The sequence below is a fragment of the Nematolebias whitei genome, chromosome 21, assembly GCF_014905685.2.
Source record: "Nematolebias whitei isolate Nwh7 chromosome 21, NemWhi1, whole genome shotgun sequence".
NCBI classification, from domain to species: domain Eukaryota; kingdom Metazoa; phylum Chordata; class Actinopteri; order Cyprinodontiformes; family Rivulidae; genus Nematolebias; species Nematolebias whitei.
This window is the reverse complement of record NC_056518.1, coordinates 11,875,333-11,887,111: the sequence shown is the minus strand read 5'-3', so window position 1 is coordinate 11,887,111 and position 11,779 is coordinate 11,875,333. Positions and strand designations below refer to the sequence as shown.

Genomic DNA, 11,779 nt, shown 5'->3' with positions numbered 1-11,779 from the left:
ACTAGCATATTTAGCTACATCTACTAGCATATTTAGCTACATCTACTGGCATATTAAGCCACATCAACTGGCATATTTAGCTACATCTACTAGCATATTTAGCCACATCAACTGGCATATTTAGCCTTACCTACTGGTATATTTAGCCACACCTACTGGCATATTTAGCCACATCTACTGGCATATTTAGTTACATCTACTGGCATATTAAGCTACATCTACTAGCACATTTAGCTACATCTACTAGCACATTTAGCTACTTCATTGACTCGTTTCATCTGACGGTGAAGTGATGAACAACCTGAAAAGCTCTGAGGTGTATTAGTATCTACACAGTAATAAGGTCGGTGGTGTTTTGTTAACAGAGGTGGGACACAATCTTATTGACCTCAAATCAGACACAGAGCCCAGTCAAAGACTTAAAGTCCTCCATCACAGAGCTTGGATTAGTTACAGAGAAAATCATAAAACTAAAGATGAACAAATTCTATAAATCTGTGTCCTCCATACACCTGAAATCATACCTGATGCTCTCGTCACTGTTTTCAATCCTTCTGAGGCTCCGGAGTCTCTTCTGCGGTGGGTTATTGTCGTCCAGACACAAAGTAGGATGCAGGTTTTCCTCTGTCAGCCGTTTGTCAACAAAGTGAAATGAGCTCACAGACAGAGTTTTGGGTGGTCTCTTCAAGTTCAGATTCTTCAGCCACATTCTTCTTAGTTCCTCATCTGTAGGTAGGAGATGGAAACTATACCTCTTTTCACAGGAACACTATTTTATTTTTTTGGTCCATGTTCAAAACTCTGTTGTTGTAGCCACTGATTTAGTTTGGTGTGGTTGTTCTGCAGCTGTGAACACAACAGGTACCTGAACGCAGCACGGCTATTTTAGTAAACTTTATGGTTGTTAAATAAAGTTAAACAAAACAAAAACAGTTTTATCTGCTGAACTGAATGTGAATTACTTTCAAATAAACCGCGGTCCATACTCTGCTACCATAGTTAACCAATGCTTAGTACTACTTCCTGTCTGACAGGAAGTAGTACCGTAATCATTTATACAACAAAGCCCCCAGGAATAAGATGCATAGTGATCCTATGGACAGATTCTTTCATCTCTGCAGAACTGTCCAGCTCCATCAGGGTTATTTTTGGCTTCTTGGATATTTCTGTGATTACCCCCCCCCCCCCCACCCTGTTCAAGTCATGGATCTTCCTATCTCCTAACAGTGGATGATGCTTCATGGGATGTTCAGGGTTCTGGGATGTTTTATTTTTTAACACTTCCCTGATCTGTTTTTCTCCATAACTTTGTCTTTAACCTGTGTGGAGTATTCCTTGGTCTTCATGATGCCTCCTGCTTGGTGGTAGCCCTGGTTCAACAATGATGTGATTTCTAAAGGTACTGTATGGGGCTTCAAAGCAAAAGTGGAAGAATTTTCCTTTTTTAATCAAATAAAAATCACTTTAACTTCCAGGTTTTAAGGCAACAAAACTGAAGATTACCAAGAGGGTGAATACTTGCTCAACCCAGTGGTATGTGCACAGCTGCTGGGAGCTTTGTGCTGGTTCTTAACTCAGCTTTACCGTCCCCCAACAGATAACAGAAAATGGTCTCCCTGCATTCAAACACAATTTCACAGTCTAAAAGAAACGACTTGTAATAAAGTGTCACAAGCCGTCTGAATTGCAATTTATGATATTGATGCTGCTATCAGCAGAGATTGCTGAACATTGTTCTCAAGTGATTAGTCTGAAAGAAGAAGCTCGCTCATTCTCGTAGTCTGTCATCCAAAGTGTCACAAAATATTCACAACACTATTTAGAGCCACCGTGCAGCTGTATCTGAAACAAACCTATCATTTTCTGTTTGGACCGAGAGAAAAAAACACAGAAAGATGTTTGGCTCACTGTCCCCATAAATAATAAAACCACAAATAATAAGTGTCTTTGTGCAAGCACTTGTGATTTTTTTTTTGTTTGTTTGTTTGTTTGGATTTCTCTCTTTTTATTCCTTCCCGGTTGTATTCCAGTGGTGTTCATGGGCAGCGAGAAGTACCCGTCAGAGAACGGCTTTGATGCTTTCCTCAAGAAGCACGGTGGGAGCGACAACGCCTCCACCGACTGCGAGAGGACCATCTTCCAGTTTGACGTCCAGAGAAAAAGCTTCAAAGAAGCTCTTGACAGGTTAGGAAAGCATGAGAGCTTTTCTTTGTCTTTATGTTTGTGTTTTGAAGCTGTCGCCCCTCAGAGGGGGGGTTTCTGGAGAGCCACTGTGTGATTGACAGGTAAATATAAAACAGAAATAAGGAAAATAACTCAAAGAAGCCCCGAAGAGAGATTAAAAACTCTTAAAGCACTGTATCTTTTTAGATTTGATGGTTTTTTTTAACATTTACTGGATTTTTTTCCCAACTAAAATGTAAAATTTGATTTAGTGGCTTTTTCCAGCCCTATCTAATCTAAAGCAGTCATCTCATCCAAACTCATTCAGAGTCTTAACTGGAGTTAATGGGAGAGATCATATTTCTCCAGTTTTAGTTTCTCTCCATTGGCTCCCTGTCAAATCCAGAATAGAATTCAAAATCCTACTTCTAACCTACAAAGCTCTCAACAACCTAGCTCCATCTTATATTACATATCTTATTGTTCCATATTTTCCTAACAGAGCACTTCACTCTCAGACTGCAGGTTTACTTGTGGTTCCTAGAGTTTACAAAAACAGAATGGGAGGAAGATCTTTCAGTTATCAGGCTCCTCTCTTGTGGAACCAACTTCCAGTTTCTGTCCATGAGGCTGACACATTGTCTGGTTTTAAGACTGGGATTAAAACTTTCCTTTTTGATAAATCCTATAGTTAGGGTTGGCTTGTTATGCTGCTATAGGCTTACACTACTATAGGAGAAATTGACCTAGTTTCATCAAATTAATAGTTAAAAAATGAATAGTTTACATTTGAAATTATTTCTATCTTAACATGCGCACCTCCTTTCTCGACCTGTCAGTAGCAAAGTTTACATGGACTTACGTCTTTGGATTAAACGGCCGTTCGGAATAAAAATGCGTCATGTAAACGCCCCATTCAGATTATTCTTTGTTGATCCAGCTGGATCCGAAAGAATTTGTAATCGGAATGAGACGGGTGTTTTATGCCGATTCATAATCTGAACGGTGTGCATGTAAACATGTAATCTGATAGTTTTATTCCGATCGTGGAAAACTGAGCTGACTGCGCATGTGCGACCTGTGTCAACCTCACGTATTTCCGCCTGGCTAATGCTAATATGTCGAGGAAGTAAAACTGGTCGGTGAGCGACACGTCTACTAGAAACTTTGAAAGAGCTCAGAATGATCTGTGTCACCTGCAGCTCAGTCAGGGAGTGCAGGAACGTCTCCACATCATTAACAACTGTCGCGGGTCCATTTTGGGTGCTCAGGTTCGTTTACGTTCATCGCGGAAGTAGAACTTCTTCTCCTGTGGTTTTTTTAAGAGGCGTTTACCACTCTGCACATGTCAGTACTTCTATTCTGAATAAAAGCCTGCTGCATGTTAACGCTCGTCGTGAACGGATTGTGCCCATGTAAACGATACATTCAAATTATTTAAGCATGTCCTGAGCCTGGTTCTGCTAAAGGTTTCTTCCTCATGAGGGAGTTTTTCCTTTCCACTGTCGCCTTCGTGCTCGCTCAGGATGAGAGATTACGACGAAGTGAAAACTCAAAGCAGTCTGCTCCTCAGATAAATACTGTTATTAACTGACTTTTTACGTAGATGAATGTTTCTGTTCAGTGCCCTGGGACGACTTCTGTTGTGACTTGGTGCTTTATAAATAAACTGAACTGAACTGAATTGAATCTGTGTGAACAGAGAAAATGTGACGCCCCCTTCCTCATTTTCACAACAGTGTAGAATTTGTCCCATTAACAAACCCAGAATTCAAGGCTGCGTAAATAATTAACATCTTTTATTGAATAAAAAAATCATAAACGCATCAACAGCTCAAACAGATCTTCTTTGATTTTCATTAATGCGTGGTGAGATGTTTCTTCAGTTGTTTAGACTGAACAGACTCGGTGCTCCAACAGACAAACTCAGACCCAAAGTTTGTTTGTCGCTCTGTATTTGTCCGTGGTTTTGTCTGACTCGTGCTCGAGCGTAGAACCTCACCTTTCTGTGTTCTCCCTCCCAGGTGGGCGCAGTTCTTTATCTGCCCCCTAATGATCCGAGACGCAATCGACAGGGAGGTGGAGGCCGTTGACAGCGGTACGTCACTCATTTATTTGGGGTCATAGTTGATTTCATGCCGCTGTGCATAGTTGTTGTTCTCATGTGTTTGTCTGTTAGCAAAATATTTAATAGACCACTGGATAGATTGAGATGAAATTTACAGAAAGTAATAATTAAATCGACATCAACAAAGGATTCAATTTTTAAGTCAATGCAAATCAAAATGTCTTCCACAGCCCACTGACCTTAAAAATTGCATAAATGACTACAACTTTGGCATTTTCACAGATTGACCTTATTTTTGTAGTAGTAGCTGAGATGGATCCTGAACATATGTGAGGGCTAACGGATGGCACAAGATTTTAGATTAAAATTTTGCCTTTAGCTATTTGGAACTCGCTGAGTCTGTCTGTTAGCAAAATACCTCATGAGCTACCGCATGGATTTTTATAAAATATTTACCAAGTAATCATATAATGCAACTCTACCACTAATTAACCCATTTCAAGATGGCTGCCACAGCCAACTGAATTTACAAAAACACAGCAATGTTGTAATTCAGTCAAGTTTCATAGTTCACTGGATAGAATTTGGTGTGGATGTAGCTGAGACTCATTCACAACACATACTCCAAGTGCTACTCAATTCACAAAATCATCTCTTAAAACTTTAGCATTTACTGTTGGGAGTCAGCTCTGTTCGTCTGTTAGCAAAATATCCCATGAACAGCCAAACACATTTAAATGACACTTTCAGAAAGTAATCATTGAAAGTACATCTACAGCCCATTACCTTTATGGCGTGGACCCATTTCCAGATGGCTGCCACAGCCAATCAACATTAGCTAACTCACACAAAAAGCTATAACTTTAATTTGACAAATATAGAGCTAAAAGTGTGTGGGGCCATATCTGGGAGTCTTCCTGAAAACTGAACTTCACATTTCATGAGGCAGCTGTGGCTGAGTGGTTAGAGCGGTGGTCCTCCAGTGGGAGAGTTGGGGGTTCGATTCCACCAGCAGTCGCATGCTGAAGTGTCCCTGGGCAAGACACTGAACCCCTCATTGCCTGTGATGTGTGTCCCATCAGTGTATGAATGTGATAATCATTGATTATTCTTTGTAGAGATCTAGTATAGAGCTGTATGAACGGGTAAATGAGGCACACATTGTGTTGTAAAGAGCTTTGAGTGTCTTGATGAGATATAAAGGTGCTGTATAAGTACAGTCCATTTACCTTTTCATATCTCCCAAAATTAATATCACAAGATTGTGTCATACAAACTCATTTAAGAGTTTTGACCAAAATGACTAAAGTTCCATCGTTTCTTAGCATGATATGATCTTCAATCCTATTCGCATGGGATTAGTTTTACCTAAGGACCAGTGTAATCTCCCCAACGTCTGCTTTTTATGTGGCGCCTTCGCACGGGATTAACAAAGCCTGAGATTTAGCTGAAATTTACAGACATCTTCCGGTTATGATGTTAACACGCTGCGTTGTCACGACTGGGCCGGTCCATATAATGTGCTTAATGTGCGGTCGAGGACAGTCTCAGGCTTTGATGTGGTTTTATGAATCAGCACAAAGAAAACTAAAGAATGCACAATATAAAATTGTGTTAGTCTACTTGTTGAGGAGGAGACGGGTCCGGCCGGCCGGTGTAAGAGGTTAAAAACAGCCACGTTAAGCTCAGATGGACAGCTGTCACCGCCTGTGCGTGTGAGCGGCTGCGCGTCCACTGACCCACCGGTTGAAATGGACTGGAGACCTGTCCAGGGACTTGGCTTGAACCCGCCTCTCGCACAGTGATGGCTGGACATGGACACCAGTGATCCTGCTACCCGAAAAGGAAGAAGCGGGTAAATATATGAATGGATTGGTCAGTTGCACGCACACGTCTCTGCACCTCCTGTCATCTGCGGTGAAGGAAGTAGCAGCTCATAAAAGCCGAAGCGAAAAAGAAAACCACATTTAAAGATTAAATAAAATAGCCGAAGCGAACAGCGCGTTCATTTAAAATAGCCTTGTTCTATATTTTTCCCAAATGATTTTGCTTAAACAAAAACAAAAAATGCCTCATTACGTATCGGATCCTGCGCATTTCTGTCCAAATCACAGAGATGCCTATTTGCATTGGATTAGTATTATCACAGGACCTCGGAGTTCAGCAAAATATAGTAGGTAATGTGCGGGGGAATTTTCACTTTACAAATTACTGACATGGCTGATTCACACGGGGTTAACAACACAGACAATCTCCGTAATTATTACAAATAGCATGTGGTCCCTAGGTAAAACTAATCCCGTGTGAATAGGGCTTTAGACTAACACTCTGGCATGAAAAGTGGCGGGTGATATGCATTACTTCAAGTAATGCAAAGCCTTGAATCTAACGCCTCCTATACATTATAAAGCCCAGTCCGGCCTGGACTGGCCACAGTCGGTCCAGCCCCGGTCTTCCCGGCTCTGGTTTTGTTTGCTTTTAGCAGAGTGCCGCCTCATTGTGGGCGGAATTGTCATGGCAAGACCGCGCAAAGCGAAGCTCAGCATTAAATGCACCTTGTCCTTTGTTCAGGGCACTCGTGCTATTTTTTTTTTTTCCCATTTCTTCTAAAGAAAGCTGAGCTCTCTCTACCACATAAGCCTCCAGATGCAAGTAGCTGAAGGAAATGTTGGTAAGGAGCAGTCTCTGGCGGTATGACTCATCTGTGACGTGCCCCCCACCCCCATTCCAACAAACCAATCAACGGCCAGCAGTCTGACTTCAAATCTGCCAGCCCAGCCTGAATGGAACCCCAGGTCTCTGGGTTCCAAAAATCGACCTGGAACTGGACCAGACTGCCCAGTAGCAACACTCAAAACCCGAGACAGAACCCAGGTTGGGCCAGTCCATTCCAGGCTGGGCCTTATGATGCATAAGAGCTGTTATTTTTGTCCTGTTTCTTATGTTTTTGTGTCTCTATCCCCCTGTCAGAGTACCAGCTGGCTAAACCATCTGACTCCCACAGGAAGGAGATGCTGTTTGGCAGTCTGGCCAAACCTGGACACCCCATGGGCAAGTTCTGCTGGGGTGAGTTAGGAAAAACAACTACTGGGACATTTAATCCACACTGGGGCGTCCTTGTAGGATGCTGAGCAAAAACAAATACAAGTTAATACAGTGCTAAGTTTCCTGTTTATATTCTTGGATTATTTACCGTATTTTCACCAATTTTTCAGAGTTTCATTTGTCGTGCTGAATTGATTGTCCACTCGATACAACTCTAGGGAACGCAGAGACGTTGAAGCAGGAGCCAAAGAGGAAGAAGATCAATGTTTATAAGCGCCTGCGTGCCTTCTGGAAGAAGTACTACTCTGCCCACTACATGACTCTGGCTGTGCAATCAAAAGGTCAGGAACATCTTTCTTATTCGTCATTCACCAGAATCAGTCAACACAGAGAAATTACCACATTTTCTTCCAATAATTACATTTAAAACAATTAACAGATCCACCAGAAAGGTAACCTGAGCTCTTTGAAAATTTAAAAAACTGCCATTTGTGCAAATAAGGATGCACTTCATGTTCTGCTGCTGGAGATAATTGCTGTCAGATAGAAAATATTCAACTGATTTTCAGGGTTCTGCAGGAAATGTCACACAGGTAATTAACTGCTTCATGGCAGTAAAAATATTGACAAGTGTTGACTTTTAGTGCTGAGAACGATCATCCTCATTAAAGTGGTGAGGTCATGCAACTCTGGGTAAGCGTCTTCTTACTGGAACCTCTTGCACATAAAAACCAAAACACTAGCTAAACGCTAAAAGACAAACACAGAAAACCCCAAAGTACCTAGACACTGGCTAAAAGCTTAACATAGAAATTTTTTTGCAAGAAGCTAAATATGGCAACAAGTTAAAAATCAAAAAGACATTAAAAACTGAAATTATCATAAGACTAGTTAAAATAGCAAAAGACTAGATAAAATTAGCATAAGATTTGCTAAAATTAGCATAAGACTAGCTAAAATCAGCACAAGACGAGCTAAAATCTGCATAAGACTAGCTAAAAGTAGCATAAGACTAGCTAAAATTAGCATCAAATTAGAACAAGACTAGCTCAAATAGCATAAGACTAGATCAAATTAGCATAAGATTTGCTAAATTAGCATAAGACTAGCTAGAATCAGCATAATACTAGCTAAAAGTAGCATAAGACTAGCTAAAATCAGCATAAAACTAGCTAAAATTAGCACAAGACTATCTCACATTGGCATAAGACTAGCTAAAAACAGTATAAAACTAACTAAAATTAGCATAAGACTAGATAAAATTAGCATAAGATTAGCTAAAATTAGCATAAGACTAACTAAAATAGCATAAGACAAGCTAAAAATAGCATCAGACTAGCTAAAACTAGCATTAGACTAGCAAAATGTAGCAAAAGACTATTTCAGACTCTTGTCAGACGTAGCTTGTCACTGACTCTAAAATTTATAAAAGGCTAATTAACAGTAGCTATATGCTAGCTAAAATATGCTAAAACTAGCTAGAAGCTAATAATAACCATAGTGTAGCTAAAAGCTGAAATTAGCTAAAATAATGAGTAAAAGCTAAAAGTAGCAAAATAGGTAGCTTAAAGCTAAAAGGTGCATAATGATAGCTTAAAATAAGTAGCAGAACAGTAACTAAAAGCTTAAATTAGCAAAGGCTAAGTGCAAGCCATAAGTAGCAGAGGACAGTAATTACATGTGGCCTAAGAATACAAAAGTAGTGCCAGTATGCCGAAGCAGAAGAGAACTATGCTTGTTTGAAATAACCGAACAGTCTAAATGTAAATCTAAGTGGAAATAATTTGTAAAAATAAATATATTTTTTAAACAATAGAAGTTACACAAACCAAAAGTCACAACACCCAACTCCTGAACGAGCTGAACATTTTGATCTATGTATGACTAAAGTACAATACGGTCAATCAGATCATCTGGACAGTTTCTTTTTTGTGGAAAGACATTTCACCCTCTATCCGGAGAGTTTCATCAGTCTGAGGCGTCCCAAGTGAAATGCTTTCCCCACTAAGCAGTTCACTCTTTTCATTGTCAAAGGAGTGTACTGCTTTCTCTTCACAAAGATGGCCTCCTTTACTCCTCTCTCAAACCATCGTTCCTCTCTGTCCAGGATGTGAACATCTTCATCCCTGAAAGAGTGACCGCTGGCCTGGAGATGAGTGTAGACCGCAGAGTCCTGGCCTGATGTTGTTGATCTTCTGTGCTGGGCCATCCTTTTGGCTAGAGGCTGTTTAGTTTCCCCAATCACAGCCCCCCTGGCACTGAACAGCATACACAACATTACTCTGTTTGTGACCTGACTGTACTTTTTAGATGTTTCTACCTGGATTGGTGATCATGCATCGGGATATTAATGAACTAAATTAGCCTCAAAAATTGAAAAAAAATTGCATTTTAGGCGGAAAATTATTAAGATCCACTTGCGCTCTGCTTCAATCCTCGTTCTGTCTGTGTGTCCCTCAGAGAAGCTGGACACTCTGGAGGAGTGGGTGAGAGAGATCTTCAGCAAGGTGCCGAACAAGTGAGTGTCACAGAAGAGGCTCTCCGTCACTTTGAGGAGGCGCTATCATTACGCAGATTGAGTCTCAACATCATCTCCTCAAATATAAATGTCAAGCCTCCCTTCATCTCTTCTGCTCAGCTCTCTTTAACTGAAGACGTTCTTTTCTTTCATCAGAATAATCCTGAATGGAACAGTTCTTACAATCTGAATGGCTGTTTTCTAAAGTCGCTCCAGTTCTCTGTTTTATGAGTCACCGGGGGTTCTTTTCAGGGACTGAACATGTATGTCATGGTTACATGGAAGCCGCCATGTTTTTAAGGCTTTCGCTTCAATGAAACGACGACATGTTTTTGTATCGAGCTAATGATCCCTCCCCGTTTCTGGTTCTAAATTCCTTTCACGTGAATTCCACTCCTCTAGCAGAGCTAAACTCATTTCCATCGAGCTTGAATACATGAAAACATTTTGAAGTAATCTCTGTCAAAAGAACTAATGTTCCCTGACACTGTTTCTATTAACTCTTTTCAGGCTTATTCACTGGGTTTCCACTCCAACTACTTTGATTTGAGGCATTTTCCAAGAAGAATATAGCACCTTTTAGTTATTCACAGGAATTATAAAGCCTATCTGGTGAATACTGACCTGGTTAAACCAATATTAACTCCTATATATATATATTATTTGTCTACAGTGGTTTGCCTAAGCAGGATTTCTCTGATTTGCTGGATCCTTTTGACACACCAGCCTTCTGCAAGCTCTACAGAGGTACTGATCCACTTCACCACATACGCCTGAACACATCTGGTGTGCTTCCGAGACAGCCTATAAATAATTCTGACGAGTTGCCACATAGTTAAAACAGACTGATGTTTGACTTAATAAAATTGCGTGAACATATGCAAACCGATGAGACGTTACGTGCTCAGTCTTCCGCTCTTGGCTCTGAGTCTGTTTCTGCTTTGCAGTCGTTCCTGTTGGGAAAGTGCACGCTTTGAATATCACCTGGGCTCTTCCTCCTCAGGAGAAACACTACAGGTGATCCACACACACCGTCTGAGGCACATGACTGAAGACTGCTTGTGACTGAGAACGCTTTCACCTCTTTTTAAAGAAATGGCGTCAAAAGTCTTTCTTTCTTCATGTCTCGCTGTCTTTCCTGCATAATGAGGCCTCTTTATGTAAACATAGAATTAGACCAATCCAAACATGCCGTGCATTGCAGCGATTGTAGACAAATTGCATCATTTCCCAGCCCCTAATTTTCACGTTTTGCACCCTTCTTTTCAGAGTGAAGCCTCTCCACTACATTTCATGGCTGGTTGGCCATGAGGGCAAAGGGAGCATCCTCTCAGTGCTGAGAAAGAAGTGAGTGTTATTGCTTCTATTATTTTTATTTAACTATTTGTTTATTTCAATTTGAGGGCACTCCAGATTGCAATTAAAACCTCCTCAATTTTGCTGGGTATATGTGAGCCTTTTCTTGCTCTAAGTGAGCTCTGAATGTTAGAGCCCTTATCCTCAAACTCTACACTTTAGCTGTTGCACTTGACAATGTGATTCATACATTTTCATCTTTTTGGATGTAGCTGCACAAGAGCATTTCAGCCTCTCGTTGCTAAGTGGCAGAGTGATCTGCCAAACCTTATGTAGTCCAACAATACCAAGAGCCCATTTAATACTCCCTTTACCATCTGCACCACTTTGATACTACGTTAATAAAACGGTCCTGTTTATTCTGTGTGCTCAGTTCACTTGTTGATAAAAGGTGTCTGGAAAACTTGAGTATACTCTGTCTCGACTTATGTTTGTAGTAAAAAATGAATCTCACAGAGACAGAAGAGTGGCTGTTTATATTGAATTTAGATAGCATCAAGTGCTGAGGATGATTTTAGGCTAATATTAGACAGATGTCCTCTGTACAACTGGAAAGCAGGTTCTATATTTAGACTAAAACAATGTGGCGACCAATGTATACTGGTAATTGCTTTTTTTTTCAGAAACAG

At 40.6% G+C, this 11,779-nt stretch overlaps 1 protein-coding gene across 1 annotated transcript in view; it reads left to right on the top strand.

The window, feature by feature from the left end:
- The window catches only part of LOC119427375 (nardilysin), a 52,214-nt gene that overhangs the window by 10,160 nt on the left and 30,275 nt on the right, over window positions 1–11,779 (top strand). The window contains exons 5-12 of the mRNA XM_037694979.1: window positions 2,031–2,184; window positions 4,188–4,261; window positions 7,202–7,297; window positions 7,495–7,617; window positions 9,737–9,794; window positions 10,468–10,541; window positions 10,742–10,811; window positions 11,064–11,141. Of these exons, the coding sequence (XP_037550907.1) occupies window positions 2,031–2,184; window positions 4,188–4,261; window positions 7,202–7,297; window positions 7,495–7,617; window positions 9,737–9,794; window positions 10,468–10,541; window positions 10,742–10,811; window positions 11,064–11,141 (727 nt within the window). The remainder of the gene's footprint in view (window positions 1–2,030; window positions 2,185–4,187; window positions 4,262–7,201; window positions 7,298–7,494; window positions 7,618–9,736; window positions 9,795–10,467; window positions 10,542–10,741; window positions 10,812–11,063; window positions 11,142–11,779) is intronic.